The 22,500-nt window shown below is 40.1% G+C and overlaps 1 protein-coding gene across 1 annotated transcript in view; it reads right to left on the bottom strand.

The window, feature by feature from the left end:
* Positions 1-22,500, bottom strand: part of CAMKMT (calmodulin-lysine N-methyltransferase) — a 365,373-nt gene that overhangs the window by 6,647 nt on the left and 336,226 nt on the right. Inside the window, exons 8-10 of the mRNA XM_024210700.2 lie at positions 20,882-20,956; positions 10,170-10,233; positions 2,617-2,748 (exon numbers count right to left, since the gene is read on the bottom strand). Coding sequence (XP_024066468.1) covers positions 2,617-2,748; positions 10,170-10,233; positions 20,882-20,956 — 271 coding nt within the window. The remainder of the gene's footprint in view (positions 1-2,616; positions 2,749-10,169; positions 10,234-20,881; positions 20,957-22,500) is intronic.

Raw genomic sequence — 22,500 nt, 5'->3', positions numbered from 1 at the left:
GCGCCGCTCTGAGCCCGGGTCAGCCGAGCCGCCTTTAAAGGAGCGGCTGAGCCAGCACCTCCTGCAGCCCCCGGGGGCTCCACCTGCCCGGCCAGGAGAGGCACCCCAAAGCTGGAGGGTGGAACCCCTCTCGCCCGGCTGCGAGGCGCCGCCCTTCACCCCCCTGCGAGCTGCCTTGACTGCCCTCCACGCGCTCCCTGCAGCTGCCGGTTGTTTTTTTTTGCTTCGGCAGTCCGGCCGCCCTTTTTTTTTTGTTGTTGTTGCTTGGGGCGGCAAAAAAGCTAGAGCCGGCCCTGCAAGGAGACTATGTTCCCATTTGCTCAGGTGACATGACGCACCATCTTGCTAGAGGCAGCACTGAAACCCGAAGCAGTTGATATTCTTGTCCTCTGAATGAAAAGGAAGCAAAAATCTGTTTGCTATGTGTAGCTACTACACTGTAAAAGATAAACAATTCTGTCTTAGGGCCAAATTTTGCCCTCTCCCGCAGAGCTTAAGAAAGACAGAAATGCAACAGATGTATCACATTTCCACTGAGTTAGGAGCCTCGGAAAGCCAAGAGGCTTGAAGGAAGATTCCACAGCTCTCTCTGCCAATCTCTATACTGGCTCTCGTGTGCATGCAGGAGGTGTGGACCTTGTCTCAAGGTGAACTACATGGATCCACCAGACTCCATGTCCACAGGCTGACACAGTGGCCCTGGCCAGGTTGCACAGGCACTCCTGGCCTTGCCTCCAATTTTGAGCGTGAGTACATGGGGGTGGGACAAGAGAGAGAAGAGAGAAGGATGAATTTCATCCCTGAACCATCATGGGATGGTTCCCCTACACAAAGCCCTTTGGCAGAGAGGCATTTTGTACTTAGATATCATGGTGACAGAAAGAGAGATCAGGATTTGGACATCAGCAAATACTGACGAGGCACTCTCTTAAACTGCACGAAAATGTTGTGCAACACAAGAAATGCATTCAAAACAGAAAACAGTTTGGAAGTTTATATTTCTTATGTTTTCAAATGAGGTTAAGACACCCATAATTTAAAAAGAATTAATAAACAAAATATTATTCTTGTGCCTAGCCTATGGCATGAGGTAGAGCACATATTAGAATGCACCCATGCAGTGAAATGTCCCTAGAATTTTCTTTCCTCACACCAGAAGAAAAGAAAGAGAGAGAAAATACATTTGTATTTCATGAAAAAACAACAACAATCACTTCATTTGAGGGCCAATTGCTGGGTGAAGATACCAACAGCTCTTTCTCCCATATGCCATGGCTGGAGATCTGGGTGCAGGGAGCAAAGGGAGAAAAACTATGCCCACCATGAAACAACAGGAGAAAAAACAACACCCCTTTCCAGGGGATGGCAGAAGGAAAAGTCCTAGTTGATGGCTGGGAAGGATGACACTGAGCCTGATTTTCTGATCTCATTGATGCTGATGTAAATTAGGAGTAACTCCACTGAAGTCAGTAAAGTTGCCCTGATGTAAAACAGGCTGATGTAAGTGTGAGGAGAATCAGGTCCACTGCATCCATTTAGTTAAATTATGTGATTTTGTGTATATGTCACTAGTCAGTTTTGAGAGGAGAAGTTTATTAATGTGAAAATTACACAATCAAAGAAAATACTTTGACTTTTTCCTTTAGAATATCATGTGCATATATATTTCTAATACAATCTAATTCCTATGTTATGGTGCAGGGGTACGTACTTAAAACAAAGCATTTAGTTGTTTTCCCACAAGGAAATCAAGATTAAATTCTGAGAAGGCCTGTATTTTGCACGGGAAATACTTGCAAAACTGTGAGGGGTTAAAAGTAATATCTGAGGTCAAATGGGCCCACAACAGTGGATTTCTTTGAGGTATGAAATAATGATCTAAAAAATGCAAGTAATAATATGATTTTGATAAGCACTGCTGCATGTGTACCGGAAAATAAGAGATTCCTAAAAAGTTTTCTATGAAATACCTTCTTTTCTGTGTCCTGTATTACCCTACACCTATAAATAATAAAAAAAAGAGACTGATAACAGTAGCTTTATGTAAGCAAGCTTAGAAATCACGCTCAGATAAGTGCTTTTGACCTAAATCTTGTAGTGCCTCGATCTGACATATAACCCCACAACTGTGAAATTCTGTATGAGATTTAGCAGTTTGAAGCTGCCAACTGACCCAGCCATAAAGCAACCAGAGATAAGGATTTAAGTTATGATATGATACAATTAGACATTCACCTCCTATTTATTTCAGTATTTAACCTAGTTAAAAGTTGAAAGCTTTTTATTAAAATGTAAATGTTAGTTTGCCAGATATATATAGGTGACTAACCAACAAATAAAAATAAGAAATGGATCTCATAAATTAGACTCCTCTGAATGAAAAGACTGGTTATATAAAAAAGGTAAACAGGAGATGCTTCTGTAAAACTCTTCTAGACAGGCAAAGATAAAGGATGGTTCTACCGCACAAAATAATCAGATACCAAATAGCTGTTCAGAAACAGCACACCTAAGGAGTACTTTAATCAAACATTTAGGTTACCTGCCAAAAGGACCATGATCTCTTCAAAATGCAATGCGGATTAAAGTGTTATCTAACACAAGCAGAAAACTAACCTTGGAGTGGAAGTTCGAAATATGTTCATCATAATTTTCATGTCTTTGGACAGAGAAACCAGCTTTTTCAGCTAGATTGCAAAACTGGTTTAAAGTATTCCCTCTGAGTGGAGCAAATACCATTGCTTTCCCCTATAACATTAAAAAGAGAATTTACACATTTTTAAAATTGGAAAGGAACCAGATATAACATACCCCTGACTAATCTTTTAATATATTCCTGCTGAAAAAGTATTTTTTCCCTGGGAAAAGCATTTATATAGTATTCATCAAACTAACTATTCAGAATGTGCATGATTTCTGTGATTAAAGGGCTGCAAAATAGAAGACCGCAAATAAACATTTTCATCTGAAAATGGCCATTTGCAATAAGTTTGATCCTTTTCACACAATACCTGTTACTCTATGTTATTTAAATAAAACACAGAAAAATCATTTATCACATACATACAGTGCAAAATCCATCAGTTTGATTTAGCAAGGCATCATACAAACACCGGGAGTGATTTTCCTCTCTCTTATATCCGGGTAAATTAGGAATAGCCCTTTGGAATAACAACAGTGTAAATGTGTACAACAGCAGAAGTTAGAGGAGAATCAGACTCAATCTTTATATAAAAATATGTACTTTACACCACCTGTGCACCTCAACAATTTGGCCCAATATCTGCAAATCACATTTCAAACACAGCTTATTGTTCATACAGAGAGACAAGATCGGTGAGGTAATATCTTTAATTGGACCAACTTTTGTGGGTGAAAGGAGCAAGCTTTCAAGCTTACATAGAGCTCTTTTTCAGGTCTGGGAAAGGACCTCTAGTCCCTAGGACCTTTCCCAGACCTGAAGAAGAGCTCTGTGTAAGCTCAAGAGCTTGGTCTAATTAAAAATATTACCTCGCTCACCTTGTCTCTAATATCCTGGACCAACAAGGCTACAACAATACTGCCAACAAAAATGTTCATGCATAGAAATGTTGAATCATTCAAGATGATCTGGCCATTTTTCATGTCTGGGCAATACAATAAGGTCCATTAACTAAATTTTTGTTCATCCTTTTGTATAAAGAGAACACAAAAGACTTTACTCTGACGTGATGGATTTTAGACACTCTTCCTCCACCCCCACAGCAACACTAAATTTTAGTCCAGAGGCTATGGCACTTGCAAAAGCATCTCTTGAAATCTTGCTTGCAAAATTAATTCAAATTGGCTCAATATGAATTCTGTCACATGGAATGAAAACTGGCTGAATCACTGTAAACAAAGGTTAACATTAAACAACAATGTATTGAATTGAAGGAAGCTATTTGGTTGGGTGCCACAAGATTCAGTGGTAGGTCCTGTTTTATTTAACATTGATACTAATGGGAGGTTAAAAAGCATGTTAATGAAATTCACAGATGATGCTAAATTGAGAGGTGGGTGCAGTAATCACCAAGGAGACAAAGAAATAATATATGGAGATCTAGATAAGTTAGAAAAAAGAGCAGGACATAACAAATTGATAATCAGCTTGAGAAATATATGCTAGTATGTCTGGGGAAAAAGTGGTCAGAACAATTCAAGAGAATAGAAGGATCCTGGAAAGCTGTAACACTGAAAGATACTTAATGGTGATAGTGGACATCAAATTAGATATGTGCTTGCAGTGTAATGTGGCTCATGTAACTTTGGGATGCATACACACATATTCAGAGACAACACATCATGGAAATGAAGTTTCTATCTAAATAGATAGCTAAGGTACCTATGTGGTACCTCACATATATAAAATAAATAAAAATGTATTTATCCTCTAACACCCCACAAGGTATTCCCATTTTACAGAGGGGGGAACTGAAGCACAGAGAGCTGAGGTGACCTGCCCAAAGTCGCACATGAAGTCTGTGGCAGAGTAGGGACTTGACTTTAGGTCTCCTATGGACTAGGCTAGTGCCCTAGCCACTGGACTATTTTTCCTCTTTTTCTACAACTCTAGGCAACCCTGATACTTAGGATTTAGATCTGGGAACCACATTACCAGAAACTCGAAGGAGTTCAGAAGAGAGGGTGTAGTGGTGGTAAGGGGAATGGCTGGAGGGACTGATAAATGGTTAGCTAGGCTATGTGACAACTAAGATGAACAAGAACGATGTCTACAAATATTTAAAGGGTTTAAATACATACTAAGGAGGAAATTTTTTAGCATAGTATGTTAAGGTATAAGTAGGAATAAGGGGATGAAATTAAGAAAAGGAATGTTTAGGTCAGATATCAAGGAAACATCCTCACAGCGAGGTCTACAAAACAGTAAATAGTCTCCCAAGTTAAGGAGTGACTGTCCCAACTCTGGACAGAGTTCAGATTAGATCTGACAGTGCACTAGAAAATGTACTGTAAGACATAATCCTCAATCAGCAAAGAGATGGGCTAGTGGACCTAAGAAGTCTTTTAAAACTTTTTCTATTATTCCATGACTAATAATAAGGTGTAACTGGGTGCAGAGAAAGTCAGTGGAATTGCTTCGTCAAAGTTAGTTTAGAATATGAGCCCAGATTATGATGTAAAACATTAAACAAAAGGAAATGCACAATCAGAGTGAAATGTGCCAAACCTTCCTAAAGTTTTAGCATCACATGACACTCTTCAATGTCACACATTTAAATAGTCTTCTCTTCAGGGGGGTCTTCAACTGAAGATCTCCGCACCCTGCTAACGCTCCATGTTACAGAAGAGAGGGACACCCTTTGGAACCCATTATCTTCTTGAGGTCCTTCACCACTGGGGTACTGTTTACAAAGCACTTCCTCCACTCAGGGTCTGAGCCTGCTGACCGCAGAACACACTAGCTGGCACATGGAAAGGAAGGCAGAACCTCTCGTATGGAGGATTGGCCACAGCCAGACCCCAACATACTGTTTCCCTCAGCCCACATTCCAGCAATTTTTATGAGAATGCAATACTCACACAATAATGCTATCAGTACAGTTTAAAATTAGACAGCTTTCTATGAAGACACTCCCTTTCACATTCTATGTCGACTAATCCCTTTCAAATTAAATCAGAAAAAATGTATTAGAATGAACATGCTAGAACTGAACACCATATTAAAAACCTATCTGAGTTGGGTTGAAAAGTTGTACCACACATTACAACTTCAAAAATGTGAATGACATTTTATCTAAATCATGGTACATTTGACTTTTCAGGCCAAAGCTTCCCCTGGTGTAAATCAGGATAGCTCAATTGATTTCAATGTGTCTATCTCAATTTACTCTAGCGGAGCATCTGGTCCTTAACTTATAAATGCTACAACAAATCATTGATTAGGATTATAACTAGAGTAATCCCTTCAAAACAGGTAGGTATTGTGGTTAATTGCTTTGTTAGACCAAAAACAACTTTGTTCTTTGGTCTATTAAAAGAACACTATAATCTTGAAATCTAAGCAATTTTAAAAAATGGGTTAAAAAGTAGCTTTAGATAAAATGACCTGAGCCTTCCTGCTAATTAAAAAAAAAAAAATGTTTTTCTCTCTTCTATTCCTAAACAAAAACAACAATGGGAATTGACTGATCATATAGGGGAAGAAGGGAAATTGGTTAGATGCAAAAGCCCAATTCAAGAAGTGTGTTTAAAGTTAAGTACTTGCTTAAATGTTTTCCTGAATTAGGACCAAAGTGCTAGCAAATGCAAGAAGTGAAAAATTGAAAAAATATTTCCGCCTCTCTAATCTCTTTCAGCTATAATGATCTTAGGTGTTACTGTAATGCAAGTAGATAAAAACAAGACAGAAGTGTGATTTTCAAGATGACTGTCCCAGTAACTAATTACTGGTTTATATGTCACTAGTTATTAAGGTCCCAAGCCTGCCTGCTCTGTTCAGGCAGAACCTCACATTGACATAGAGTTCCATGGACTTCACTGGGGCTCCACAGGAACAGACCATTGCTGGATCAGAGCCTAAATAACTGCAATGTTATTAAGGAAATTTACAAGCAAATAAATGTTCTGACAGTGAAATTAAAAACATATTTCAATGCAAGCAAAAAAAAGTGGTAAAATAAAGCTGTTTATTGGCATTAAATTAAAACCTATCAATTCAAAAGAAATTTGCCAACATAAAAACTGAGAGCCTAAGAGCTAGTCTACACTGAAAACTAGCATCAGCAAAGCTATATCTCTTGGGTGTGAAAAATCCACACCCCTGAGAGATGCAACTATGCCGACCTAACCCCTGGTGTAGACAGTGCAAGGTCAGTGGAAGAATTCTTCCCTTGAGCTAGCTATCATCTTTTGGGGAGGTGGACTACACCCACTGTAGCATTTTAAGCATAGACATATCCTAATTCTCAGTCACACTGCGGCCACTTTACACCGCTCTGGCACTGCTAAAGGGCTTTGAAGTAAGTGTAAATGTAATTTATGGCCACTTTACACTGCCAGAGTAGTGCAAAGTGGCCTTAGTGTAAAGAAGAATTATGCCCTGAGTTAATTAATTTACATTCATAGTGTTTTTAAGATATAACCAGGGGTCTTGAAATCATGCGGTAAGTTGTGGTTAGTTTCTGAAGTAAAATAACATAAATTCTACAAGATTCCTGAATTCTTAACAATTCTGCAGCAATGCAGGTTCTTTGGCTTTTCAATATTGCAGCACCCATAAATCTGTAGCTTTTCTTGGTGTACCCTACTTATACCCCAGCCCTCTAAATCAGAATTTGAAAGACAACCTGTTGGTTGCAGTTTAAAGATAGTATTTAAGTACGAATAATGCCGGTTTACATTACATCCTTGACTTCCAGTGCCTGACATCCGTGTTGCTAAGGAATTGGTCTCACACAACCATTTGTAAACCATTCTATTATCAATGAGAAGTTGATTATAAAATATGTAGCATTGCTGTATGGAACACAATTTGCTGATCAAACTCCTCATATTTGTTTCTGGTTTTCCCTCTGTTACAATGTGCTACAGAATGTCCTTCTTATAACTGAATTCCAACAGCAAGGAAATAATTTATTGTATAATTATTATGTGCCCTTGTGCCTTATCTATGGCTCTTCATTGTAGTTCTCATTTCCAAATAGACAAAAGGGACTACCATCTGGATCCAAGTATGGGAAAGGATTTTTGGGAGAGTTAGCTAAACTCAGAATGGGTTATGTTAGTCTATATGTTTTATCATCCAAAAACCATAAATTTTTTAAAAAACATTCTCCTTCCCACTCCATGGAATCTGCTGGTATTTCTCAACAATATTAAAGATGTCCCAAAATGCATCATTCTGTGAATGACTGATACCATGAATCTTCTAATATAAGTATTATCAAAGAATGAGGGATCTTGGGATATGCTTAATGAACCAGGAAATGCCGGGGATTTCACAAAGGGAGGGGAAAGACTTTTTCTAAAAGGTAAATTAGGATTTATTGCTTATGCTGAATTCCCCCTTCAGTCAGCTTAACAGGGATACCCATATTTTGTGCTTACCTCAATTTTCATTTTAGCTTTATTGTCCATTATTCTCCCTGATGTCCTTTATTAAAAGTTATAGAAGGAATAATGTGATGATTTATGGCTTAACATACAACATGAAACTCTTGAATCTCTGATATGTGCTGCTGGTTCACCTGGACGCTATTAAAGACAGTTCTTATTTTCCATGTAGATGTAATTCTGAATTGAGTCTTTATCAGCTTGGCCACACATAAACTATAAATAAATGGTGGTTTTCTTGGCTGAAACAGACTAATTAATGTAAGGGACTTAAGAGAAAGGGTAATACTGAACTTAAAGAAAACCTGTGAAATGCCATGGTAGCTTGTGCATTAGACTCATATTTTAGGGCTACAATATTAATTATTATAACTGATGAAAGAATTAATTGTTCATTTTGTTTTTCTTTACATGTAAATAACATTGTTCAGAATGATGACTAAGTCAAGCATGTAAGCACATGCTTCTGTCCTTCCCTATTCAGCATGTGTAAAAGTCCCATTGGCTCAGTGGAATTTGAGATTTTGCATAAATGCTTTGCTGAACAGGAATGGGGTTAAGTACATGCTTAAATGCTTTGCTGAACTGGACCCATCATGAGTTAAACCTCACAACATCCCTTTGAGGTAAGTAGTATTATCCCCATGTTATACATAGGAAACTGAGACACAAAGAGAGAGGTTAAGGGATACACTGTGATCAGAACCTAGGCAGGTGCACAAAACTGGGGCAGCGGGGAAAAAAGAGCTCCTGCCCCTTACTTTGTACACTCATGCAGGGACCAGACACTAAGGCTAGCAATGCTAGCTTCCCCAGAAGGGGCAGGGAGAGGACAGAGCAATGATCATCCTTCCATGCCACCAACAGATCTGGCCTCACTAGGTAAAGAGTGCTCATATTGCAGACAGTCCAATGGTTTCACAGTGATCACATTCCTCCTCTGCTCCTGGACATACAGCCCCACTGGTTTACATGCAGTACAACAATTTAGTCCTAAGTTACTTGCCCTAGGTCACCAAGGAAGTCTGTGACAAAGCCAAGAATAGAACCCCAGTCACTCTTAGAAGTGAATGGGATTACTTATGTGACTAAAATTATTGACTTTCTTATGTCTTATCAGGTCTGTGTCTATTTTTTTAATAGAGGAAATTGTTTGTAATATGAAAAATAAGCAGAATAGAGTTTTTAAAATACAGTTTAGAAAAAGCCTTGTTCACATGCATTGGTTTTCATGTTAAAATGGGAGGTTTCCCTTATGGAAGATTAGCATGTTAAATGCAAGCAGTTAGAGCCTGTTTTGAATGCCTATGGAAAGCATTCACCATGTACATTTTACATTGTAGAACTGGGGCTTTTAATTCTTGAGATTAAAGTTTATTTTAAGTATATGCATATTAATTCCTCCTTTTGAGTCTAGGTCTTCCTAGTTTAGTATAACAGCCTGGCAGACTAAGCTTTTATATGTACAGAGCAATTTCCTCACCCACATAAATAAATGTAGAAATATGTGTAGCATTTCATACAGTGCTTCACTTTAATTTGCCCTAACATTTATAATACGTAAATACATGGCTTATTTCATGAAAAAAACAAGTTGTGTGCTATAGATATATTTAAGGGTTTTATTAATTTAATATAAACAGAAATGAAAAGAAAAATGTTCTTTCACAATAAATATATACACAGTGGCAAAGGTTACTCTTGAAGGGATTATAAATGACAGAAGCTAACATAAAAACTTTCAATATTGTACTTTTACTTTAATATGAAGACATTGTTATCAAAGGAAAATACTCAAGAAACTCTTTGATAAAAATAATCTCATGCTATCTTTGAAGCGGTTTCATTTATTTTACTACCCACTGTGTTCCTTATCAGAAGGCCAAGTATAAGAAGTTTCCTAGTTTATGATTAGGAAAGAATCTGATAGATTAGAAGACTCAATTGAAGTTGGACATAATAAGTATTAAAGTATTACATGACATTAATCCTGCCATTCCATTACTCCCTCAATCATTGTGCACAGACTAATTATTCTGAAGCCAGTGTTCAGGAGAAAATAGAAACATACTTACACTGGGTTGGAGTAATCTCTTTATTGCATCAACAAGGCTAGCTCTGTACCGGTCCAGAAACAGGCTGACATTGAGAAGAGAACAGAATCCAGATTAAAATGGGTTTTCAATTCTAATGATACTAATGCAGATAAGTACAAGGCTAATTACATATGTTTACACAATGCTGAAAAGGAGGAACTGAGGTCTAAATTGCCTTCTAATTCATGTACTTTTTAATAGAAAACAAACATAACTGAAGCTTGCAACAAATGTTATCTAAAGCTAAAGCCAAAATGTTGGCATGAAAGAGTTCTTTATATGACAGGAATTTACTGATCATATACACTAGTCTTTTAATAGCTCAGATATCAGAAATCAGGATCAATATACTGTAATGCCAGGTTAGCATTTCACATGCTCTTTTGTATAGAAAGGTCTGACTACCAAGTAGAGGATTGGTTTGTTTTTTAAGTTTACTCTACATTGCATTTAGTGTCCTACTCTAAATGGTGTTTCCCCTTTTCTTTAAAAATATTTATAGTCAGTTTATTTAATTTATTTATTTATTTATGCTACAGTAGCTTCTAGAGGCCAGCGCCCCATTGTGACAGGGACTGTTCAAACATAACAAAGAGACAGTCAGTGCAGAATTGTCATATCTCAAGACTGGAGTCCTCCATTTACCCACAGAATGGGTACAGCAAAGGCAGCTTCCCCACAAGGTGCTACCAGTGTGCTTCAGCACTGTTCTGGAGGGACTACCCTAAAGCTGAGAGGTACTTCATTCTGCATGCCCATTAATTCCTTAGCGTATGTGTTGAGATAGCCAAAAAGGGTGCCAATCACTCATACTGGGTATCTGTAGATAGCTGTGTATTAGAGATTAACTGAGACTGCAAGTGCAATTCCCATGGCCCATGAATGGCCCTCAGACGGTAATGCTTTACAGTCATTACTAACCTGGCCTGCATTCATATTGGTGACCTAGATAGGAAAGGCTCCTGTCTAAAGAACTATGTCAGGCAGGTCACAGAAAATGTTATTTTTTTCCTCCCAATTTCAACAATTTTAACTAATTTCAGCAACTTTACTGAAGCTCCATCCAACTCCCTGCAGGAGGAAATGGTTACAACAGACGAGTTGAAAAATTAGAGAGGGTGCAGGAAAGATAATAAAAAATGATGGCACTGTACTCAGACACCATCTATGACCCTATACTCTGCCCACAATCCCAGATTAGCTAGATATTTCTGCTAAAATTATCAATAACAACATAGTTAATAATGTTGACATTAAAATCATGATTAGGCTTCAGAGTCAACACCCCATTGAGATGAAGAGGGCAGTTCACAAAGCTTTCAGAGTCATTACTTCTGTGTCTGAAGATACAGGCAGACAGTCCTGAATTAGTTCACATATGAAGAGTTTTCTTCAAAACTCTCAGCACTAGGAACTTTGGCTATAACTTTCACATCTGTTATGTACCCAAAAAGCGGGTACATAAAGTGGCCTGATTTCTAGATGTGCCAAGCATTCGGAAAATCAGGTTAGATTAGTATTTGGGTGCCTGACTTAGAGGAAGGATAGAGCGGAATTACGATCCAGTGGTTAGGGACCTGGGATCGAGACCTGGGTTCAATTCGCTACTGTGCCCCAGCCTTTCTATGTGACCTTGGGAAAGTTACAAAGTGTACGTCTACATTGGAACAAAAGACCCACAGTGCAGCTGCAGCTGGCCTGGGTCAGCTGACTTGGGCTCACAGGCTCGGACTGCAGGGCTAAAAATTGCTGTGTAGACCTTAGGGCTTGGGCTGGAACCCGAGCTCTTAGACCTTCCCCGCCTTGTGGGATCCAGAGCCAGAATGTCTACACAGAATCCAGCCCGAGCCAGAATGTCTACACAGCAATTTTACAGTCCCATGAGCTGGCGTCAGCTGAACCAGGCCAGCCATAGATATTTAATTACTGTGTAGACAAAGACTTAGGGAGTTAAATGCGTTTGAGAACCTGAACCTTTGTCTCTCTGTGCCACATCTGTAAAACTTCCGTACTTTACAGGGGTGTTATGAAAATAAATACATAAAAGATTATGAGGGGCCCAGATACTACTGTAATGGAGACCGTAAAAGTACCTTAGATACCTTAGGCCTTCAATTTCTAATATTGTCCTTTTTAAAAAATGAAAGCTTAAATTCTGCAGAAATAGAGCTGCGGGCAGTAGTGAAATTCAGAACAACTCCTGAGGCTGAGCATCTGAGAAGTGACAAAACTATCACTTCCCATTACCAATCCCTGCAGCCATTAGCCCCACTCTTAAAGGTTTTATTAGAATTCAGTAGAGGAGATGCAGTAAATTAAGAATTCACTGTTTGGCTGAGAGGCTGAAGACTCTGTTCCTGATTCAATGAGTTAAGTATGGTTCAGTCAGACTACACTGGGGTTGGGCCTGAAGGGCAAGCTCCAGAATTTTACAGAATTTGTGGGATGCCTCTAGAATTGCTTGTCAGAGGCATGAAAGCTTGTGGACTATTTTGAAGCCATAAAAGCACCATCAAGAGAAACAAAGCTTTTAAAGCTTCAGAAGTAGCCACGTGAGTTTTCTTCACGTGAGTGAATCCAAAATCGCACCTATGAACAATGCAACCGCTGGGGATGGAATGAGGGAGACAATTCCCTTTCTCTCACACTGTCCTGTTTGTGGTCATTCTGTCTGGCGTTAGGACTAGTACATTTCCAGTGACTGGGCCCCAACTTCTTTCATGTGGCTGCACACTGGAGTAGAACATGTAAGAATCTGCTGCATTTTTAAAGTGATAACGAGTGATGTGAAAGTGGATTTTATACTGAAAGCTGAATGTTTAGAAAGGACTTACAGCTAATATGTAACATGTATATATACTGGACATCCTCAACATTTAATCATAAAATCTCACATACAAATCGAAGAAAGAACTTGTTAAAGGAACTTATTATGAGCAGATAACTACATACAGATCCCCAAGCCTTCGGGATCCTCTCATTTTTCCTAAATATGACACCTCTTATCCAAGACTCTGCATCATAACCACTGCCCCTTCTGCTGTAAGGAGTTCATGAAGCATCTTTTGTTGAAGAATTTTAGGCCTCATAGATCTTGGCTGGAAAAACATTTTCCTTGTACCATCCTTCTGAAATTCCTGCTTCAGGTAGCCAGGTGTTGGCTAGTATTAGTCTAGCTAGTGGTGGGCCAAAAAATGAGTTGTTTATAATTTGCAATAGCTACAATGGCTACCCTTGAGCCTCAATTAACTTCATTGGAATACTTGAACAAACACTCATTTAAATAAAAATCATTGAAGCTGCTGAGAACATCTCTAGTGACTGCTGGGAGTTTTAATCACATCCACCTCAGGTAGGTCACTAGAAGGATAGACAGCAGGGCACACCAGTTTATCAGGAATTCAACTGTCTCGAGGATAAAAAGGTGGCATACAGGTGTATAAACCCCCACCCAAAAAGCTTTCTTTAAAAATAAATCATTTTCTTCCAGCCTGAACCAACATATGCTTGAAGACTTTATAAGACTTGCTGAGATCTTCGACAAGAGAAGCACATTGGGGAAAAACATCATTTTTTCCCTTTATTATTGTATTTTGTTTTTATTTTTGGAAAGTAGTAAGTGAAAACATGATTTTTTGCTGAGTTTGCCTAAAGTAAAATTCATTTTGCATAGCTCTGTTCCCTACTGTCTCTTTGCAAGTTTTCTTAATGACACAGACTCTGGTCCTAGTTTACAGGTAAGTAATGGATTCCTTACGTGCAAACTACTAAATAACCTAACTGCACAACCCACTGAGGCAAGGGAAGCAGGAGTGGGTATCTCTGTCCTCTTCTCTGATTGCTTGGGTAAGTGTTGGAAACTTAGCCCTGATGGATCTTTGCTTGGGAAAGTCAGATAAGATGGAATATCTGCACATCCCAGCCCCTTCTCTACCCCCCACCCAAAAAACCCCCTGGGATAGTTTAAAGACTCAGCTTCCACTGACATTGTAACTTAGTACCTTGGCTGCCAATCTGTTACTCAGAGAGCCACCTACTCAGACCCTGGAGAAGGAAGAGACTGGGAGGCCATGTTAGTGTTATGCAACCATCCCAGAGAATGCTTCTACCCCCTCAGCATTAGAGCAGACTCTGAGTACCTCAAAGCCTGAAGGAGCAGTTGGAGGATCTGTGTCATGGATATGGGCTGGCACAGGATTTGAACCGGCACAAGATTTGGACCATACATAGGGATTAAGTCACACAACTTCTATATTAACACCAATAGGTGGCTAACTACCACCATTACATGCTGAAACTGTACCCCTAAAAAGAATTTTCCAGGTTCAGCACCTCTCAGTGAAGCTAAGTCACCATTTCTCAAATGCGGCCACCAGAGAGTTTCCCTGCGGCCTGGGCAGTGGGGGGGGGGGAGGAAAGCATCAGCCCCTCTCCTCCCTCCCTGTTTCTCCTTCATGCGCTGCCTCTCTGGAGACACAGGTGGGACACACAATGCTTAAGGAACAAGGTGAGGAGATGAGTGGGGGGTGAGCGACTGGCGGGGGATGCGTGAGGAAGCAAGCGGCGGGCAGGGGGGGACCCGGGCAGGGGAGTAAGGAGGCGAGTGGCAAATCAGCAGCAGGGTGAAGAGGTGGGCAGGGGAGGTCTGGCTGCAAGCAGGGGAGTGAGGAGGTGAGCAGGGGTGGAGCGAGGAGGTGGGGAGTGAGGAGGCGAGCAGCGAGACAGCAGCAGGGTGAGGAGGCGGGAGGCGAGCAGGGGTGGGGTGAGGAGGCGGGAGGCGAGCAGCGAGCCAGCAGCAGGGTGACGAGGCGAGCAGGGGGAGTGAGGAGGTGAGCAGTGAGCCACCCAGTGAGCGGGGCTTCTCATGGCGGGCAGGGGGGTGTCTGTGGCAGGGGAGTGAGGAGGCGAGCAGCAGGTGGGGGGGTAAGAGGAGGCAAGTGGTGGGTGGGGGACTGAGGAGGGATCCAGAGGTGAGCGGCGGGCGAGGGGATGAGGAGGTGAGTGACAGATGCATGGGCAGCGGGTGGAGCCCCCCTTTGGGGAGGCTAGCCCCTGACTCCACCCCTTCTGCCCACGCTCCTTCCACCCAGCAGCTAGAGCCCCGAGATTCCGCCCCCCCCTGTGGCTGGAGCCACAAGCCCACCGCCCTGAGCACCCTGCCCCCTTTGGCCGGAGGAACCCCAGGCTGGCTGAAGCCCCAACTCCTCCCCCCCCACACACACAAACACACACCTGCGCAGAGGAGCCCCAGGCTGGCTGAAGCCCAGAGTGCCCACCCCCCTTGGCCAGAGGAGCTCCAGGCCGTCCGAAGCCCCAAGCCCCCACACCTGCCCAGAGAAGCCCCGGGCCAGCTGCAGCCATGCCTCCTGCCCCTTCCCTCCCCAGACCCAAGCCGCCCAGATATGGTTTTCATTATTGTTTGGATTTCTATTATGTCAAAGCATTTTTAAATTTACTTCAGAATTGGTGTACAGACAACCACTTTTACCAAAAAAGCAAAAGAAACAAAAGACAAGAATGTGCAAAGCACCTTATTTGTGTTTCTATTCTGTTAGGTCCGGTAAAGAATTGAAATAACTGTGCATTACAGTATTTTTATTATTGAGTCTGCAAAAAAACCACCCCAAACTTTACATAAATAAATTACAATGATTTGGATGTATATATGTGCATATTACATTATTAACTTTAGGAAAAATAAATAATTTTAGGAAAAAGTGTCAGTGTGGCGCACTCTGGGGCCACCAAAAAAATTGCTGCGAGAACTCCTGAGCTAAGTGGTACGCTGGTCTATTGCTCTTGTCTTTCATTTCTGGACACCGCTCTTCAAATTTGGCTTAGCTCATCAGTGGTTAACCAAGCTCCTAATGGATTTTTGTCCACATAACAAAATGCCTCAGATTTCTGTAATAGGAAGTCTTTGATAGCAGAGGCCCAGGATAGGAACAGCAAGCGTTTTACAGGTCAGGACAGAAGTTTTTGGTCCAAGCAGTAAAGAAGCTGGAGCAGGGTTACTGGCTCTTAGCCAGTGTGGTTATTTTATTACATCTGTGTGAAATTATAGGCCACCGGTGTCAGCTCCATCTTTTCTTTTTATTTTTTTAAAACAATTCTTTTTTTCTGCATGTTTTTCTTTTAAGAAAACCTACCATTAAAACAAAAGAAAAAATGCTTACACAAAAACTGTGTGGAAGTAATGCTAAGCTACAACAAAGAAAAACAGTAAGGAATTCTCAGCTAGGTTAAGGCTGATATACTTTACCCCATCTTCTTGAGTCTAAGGGTACGTCTATACTTACCCGCTGGTTCGGCGGCAAGCAATGGATCTTCTGGGATCGATTTATCGCGTCTTGTCTAGACACGATAAATCGATCCCGGAAGTGCTCGCCGTCGACGCCGGTAATCCTGCTCCGCGAGAGGAGTAGGCGGAGTCGACGGGGGAGCCTGCCTGCCGCGTGTGGACCTGCGGTACGTACCTTTAAGTTCGAACTAAGATACTTCGACTTCAGCTACGTTATTCACGTAGCTGAAGTTGTGTATCTTAGTTCGAACTGGGGGCTTAGTGTGGAGCAGCCCTTAGTATTACTAGTGCCTCTGAACGGTGGGCATATGTTTATATTTTATAGGCTATCAGGTCAACTCTCTTTTTCCTTTTGCATATGCAGCAAAAGCTAAGTACAATGGGATAGTTTACAGATGGTACTTCAGACATGATTTGCAAACATTTGCAGCACCTAATCTATAGAGTCATTTATCTTTTTGCATGGCTTCAACTGTAGAGCTGTCATACTCTGAAAAACATTTATTAGGTAAAAAAATAAAAATTCTTATTTCCACACCATCAGATTTCACTGCAATTGAAATGCATGTACAAAGGTAATCTTAAAATGAACAATGACATGTTCCTCTAAACTCAAGGACAGAGATCTTACTGCATTCCGGTAGAAAGGAATTCTTATACACCTCTACCCCAATATAGCGCAACCCGATATAACACGAATTCGGATATAACGCGGTAAAGGCGTGCTCCGGGGTGGGGAGGAAGGGGGGGCGGGGCTGTGCACTCCGGCAGATCAAAGCAAGTTCGATATAAGGCAGTTTCACCTATAAGGCAGTAAGATTTGTTGGCTCCCGAGGACAGCGTTATATCGGGGTAGAGGTGTATTAAATACAGTATAGTGCACGCCAATGTCATGGAGTCAATCAGTAACTGGAGCTCAATCCTGCATTTTCAGAGAATCACAACCCTCAGTGACTTCAGGGGGAAATTTGGCAGTGAAAGGAATGTGGATTTGGGCCCCTAGGCTTCGATCATGCAAACACTTATGCATGTGCCTAGACACAGGACTAGTCTCACTGACTTTGATGGGACTACCCATATGCTTAGTCTGAGCCTATAGTCCAATCATAACTGCTTACAACAGAAAATTGAAAGGCCAACGATTTTTCCCTTTACCCTGACGTTAATCTCACCCTCCCCAGGTTTCTCTTTCACATTTAATTAAAATTTAATTAAAATCTTAATCAGGAAAATAATATATCCTGTATTTTCAGTAAGTCCAGAAATCTGGGGCACTCAAGAACCTAAGAAGAGTCTTCTTTGTGGCCTGTACAGAGTGGGCCCATCTCTTTCTCTCTCCTCTATTCTATTCAATTTCACTTTTACAATTCCTGTGCCTGAATTTATTGCAACCCAAGACATGTGCCACTGAAAGTCCTGTGGGCCTGAGAAGTCCCCTTCTCCCCCACAAGAGCCTGAGGTTAGGGACACAAGAGTAAAATACTCCAGTATATTGATGTTTTTTCAAGAGCATCTTTATCACAGATATGGCCTCTCCAATATTTTTCCCCTTATTTTTATCTCAAAGGTGACATTTTGCAAGTTATTTAGGAACTGCTGAACCATGAAACTATTTTTATTGTCAAAATCCTGAATTGTTAACTAACTAGCTTTCACAGTTTGCCTCTTATTTATTTTATAATCTAGTTGGGCTACTAAATGTAGCTGTGAACTAATAGGCTGTCTGTTCAGGGAAATAACTTATTTTCCACCCCTGCACACAAGGTTTATGAATGTTTGAATGTAAATATATGAATATATGAATGATTTAAGAATATAAACAAATTGCTGCTTGTTGTAATCATGTATATTTTTACTTGAACCTCAGTGTGGGTTTGGAATGAATAGAGCTTGTTTCCATGTAAATGGGATCAAGCAGTACCACTGGTTAGCTATTCAGAGAACCAGACATAGACTTTATCCATGTACCTAATATTTGAACTCAGATTTTTGCTTTATATTTCTCTATTCTAATCCCAGATCTTATCGACTGACAGTGACCTATGTGATAGGTCTAAATGCAATCTATTCTATCTATTTTTATCACTGCATACTTTAGGTTTCACCTGAAGAACTCTATGGAAAGTGATTTCTTTTCCTCTGGAACGGCAGCCCCAAAACTCAGAAAACTAAAATACCTCTAGCAATTCTGAGGTGATTCTTTACTTTGGGAGAGAAAAACATGAAAATAAAAAGATGATATTTTGACTCTGACAACATATCAGATAAATTATTGGTTTCTGTTATTGAATCAATGATTTTTAAAAAGTGAGAAACATTACAGTGATTTCATGCTTATTAAAGAATGGATGTATATTTGCATTTTGGTACTAGGAGCACTAAATACAAAGGTAATTTGTTATAAAAATCTGTGTTTTAAATGAACCCTCATGTAGCTATTTATTAAAAAAGTCTATAAATATTTATGCACTTACCTGTATCTTAAATGCTTCAAAATGAATGTACAAAACCCAGAGATTGAAAATGCATTAGGTATTTTATCTGTCATGTATGATCCTTTGTTTCCTAATGAAAATACACTATTTCCAAGCAGGCTGGGTGGAGTATTAGGCAAGAATATTAATGAAAAAATGACTTAAGTCTGGCTCCCTCTGCTATTCTCCCCAGTACAAATAGGATGACATGGTGTGAGTATCAAGAATACAAGAGATGGCACAGCCAGGTTGTTTTGATATTTGTGTGAAGAACAAATTTAACTCTAAATCTCTTGGCAAGACCTTGCTTCACCCACATAATCTGGAGAACATCCATATGCGAGCCTTGTCTAAGCCTCCGAGAAGACTACTGCCCTCCTGCTCATGTCCGCCAGCACTCTGATCTGACTTTCATACTTAATCTGATCTAATCCTGCACAGCATTAACTTCATCTGTGCAATGAAACCTGGAGTATCCATTCTAATATTTGGTGAGGAAGGCATTTACTAAATTACTTGCTGAAATCATATGGTGTTGTTTAGCTCCTTATTTTAATCAGATGATGCATCTCTGAGGCACATTATCAGCGATTAGTTAGAAACCCATCTCTGTCCTTTTTGGGAACAAAGAACTTTTATGAAATTAAATGCTAAGAGAAAGGAAGCACTGTTGCATTCAGTACAAGCCAAGAAGTAGGTAGCCGTAAAGGACGAAAGATGAATAAATACTCTTTACCCCTTATTAAAGAAAATCAATATTTTTTCTGAAATTTTTTTTATTTTTCTTTAAAAAAACAAAAGCAACCCCCCCACCACCAAACACAGTGAAAATGTTTCTGAGAAACCTATTTAAAAGTGCATTGTTTAGAAAGACAATAAACAGTTTCTCCCATCCCTCCACGCCTTTTCCTTTTAATTATTTCTTAGTAAGAATCAGAATACTGCTGAATTCAATTATGCTGTGAAGTCATTATGTTCAGAATTTGGACTCTTACAATAATGATATGCCTCAGAATAGAAACATTTTTATTCTGTTATAGCAATCTAAAGAATCAAAAACAAACACAAATTATGTAAGGAAAGATTTATTTTAAAATTAGCTTCCCACTTTTTAACTGAAACTTGCACCTACATTTTCTAGCTTTCTTCATTTATAATTAAGAATACACTGTTTTGAAAGTGGGCATGCAGTCATTCAGAGGACAGGATGATTCTGCACCGTCAATATCAAAAATTGGTCTGTGTCCACAGCCAAATCTATTGATATATTTAAATAGAATCTATATTACATTTTAACATGAAGCCACTCAGTCACAAATTAAGTATTGTGCTCTAATTTTTACTAAGCATTCTCTTATTATTAACAATATTTACCTGTGTAATAATGTGACCATCATTTTCAGTGTATGCTTATCAATACTGTTGTTGAATTGATTTAAGAAACAGAATGTGATGTAAAAAGATTTTGAAAATCTGTTTCCTCTGCAAAGATTTTCTGGGGAGCAAAATATTCATCCCCTTATATCAATAGTCAGATCTTTCCTAAGAAGTAAGCTAATTGAGCTGTTTGTGTTGATAAACTCCCTTTTCTCCAGACTGTTCCTCACTGAGCCATAATTATTTGCAATTTGCCTAAGTCGTCCATTTACTGATACGTCAAGCATGAAACAGAGGCAATTCCAGAAAATGGAAATGCTTCTCAAAATCAATCTTTGGGAAATAATGTGGTAGAAGTTACTGTGTGATAGAAGACTACCTTATAACTGTCACATGGAGATGAATATTAATTTGTTGAGGTTAAGGTGGCTTTGTGCTTCATTTGTTGACTTTGCTTAGCCATCAGCAAGCAGCACAGTACAATTACTCCAGCAAAGCTATTTTTTCTAACACGAGTTTTATGATTTTTATGTACTTACCAGTCAGCACACATAACAATGTCAAAATGTCCTTCCAGTTGAGAGACATCTGTCTCATTATCCCATCGGAAAACGCTAGAGGAAAAAAAAAGATTAAAAAAAATTAGACTTACATTTTTTCATCTTTGGATTTTTTTAAAGCATTAACATTATTGTTATGTGGTATATAAAATTGTTTTAAAAATATATACACGTCATTTTAAAAGAAAGATACAAAAATACTGAAACATGCTTGACTATTATGCATCTTCTTTAGTTCTGAAATCTTGAAGCTGAAGAACTATATCTTTATTCAAACATAAAGACAGTCTATACAGCTTCTCATTACTGGATCACCAAAAAATAGTATATTCTGAACCAGAGCCACTGGAATGGCTCTATATGTTTTGGCCCTTAACACTTGTGTATCATATAGTTAAATCAAAGCATTGTTGATCTGACTGCAATACAAAATTGAAAAATAAATGTAGTGAATTCAAGGATCTCTGTTGTGTCTGGCAGACAAGTCTCATTGATGAAGTGAGCATTCTCCTGGGCTTGAGGGAGAAGGGAGGGGGTGAAAGAATGCCAAGCTTAACTTCAATGCCAGCTATGTTGCCTTAGGCAAGCTTAAAAACACACCAGTACTGACTCTGTCAACACCTATTCTCTCATAGGTGATAAGTTATTTAATTCTAAGACATTTAATAATAGCCAAAAATGCACATATGTTCAAAGTTCTGTTTTGTTTATGAAGGCAGCTGTATTGTGTGGCTGTCATGAAGAATTTCGGCACTTTGCTCCCAATTAAAATCTGTAATTAGCATTGGAATTTGTGAAACATTTATAACAACATTACCCTATGCAAAGATTCAAAGCTGTATCTCTGTCTCTCTCTTTCTCTCTTTTTTTAAACAGAATCTATTCCCCTTTTTTTCATTTTCTAGTTATTCATAAAAGAAAGGAGACAAACATTTATGGGGAAAACACCTGGGTTGGGGGGTGAAGGGTCTATTCTGATTATGTCCGTTTGTGTATCCTTATCTCTATTTTGTGTGGGTCTTGATCAAATAGACCCCTCAGTTTTCCAGCAGCTCTATTCTACTTCTGGTCAAAAGCCATTTCCATTCACACACTACTCTTGATATTTAACTGAGGATCAATTACAGGCCCGCCGATGGGAGGGGAAGGGCAAAGGGGGTAATTGCCCCAGGTTTAAAAGGGGCCCCCAGCTGCTGACGGCAGTGCAGCGGGGCTAAGGCAGGCTTCCTGCCTGCCCTCGCTCCGTGCCATTCCCGGAAGTGGCCGGGATGTCCCTGGGCCTGTGGTCCCTGGGGAGGGGGACTTCACGTGCTGCCCCCGCCCTGAGCGCCGACTCTGCAGCTCCCATTGGCTGGGAACTGTGGCCAGTGGGAGCTGTGGGGGTGGTGCCTGCAGGCAGCGGCGCATGGAGACCCTCTGGTCCCTCTGCCTAGGAGCCGCTGTCAGAGGGGTGTGCCAGTCACTTTCGGGGGCTGTCCAAGGTAAGTGCCGATTCCCTGACCCCCCATCCTGTATCCCAACCCCCTGCCCCAGCCTAGAGCCCAAACCCCGCACCCAAACTCCCTCCCAGAGCCCACACCCCCTCCCACACCCAAACT

Source organism: Terrapene carolina, unplaced genomic scaffold (assembly GCF_002925995.2).
Source record: "Terrapene carolina triunguis isolate 2854851 unplaced genomic scaffold, T_m_triunguis-2.0 Scaffold120, whole genome shotgun sequence".
Classification (NCBI taxonomy): Eukaryota; Metazoa; Chordata; order Testudines; family Emydidae; genus Terrapene; species Terrapene triunguis.
This window is presented reverse-complemented; position numbering and strand designations above follow the sequence as displayed.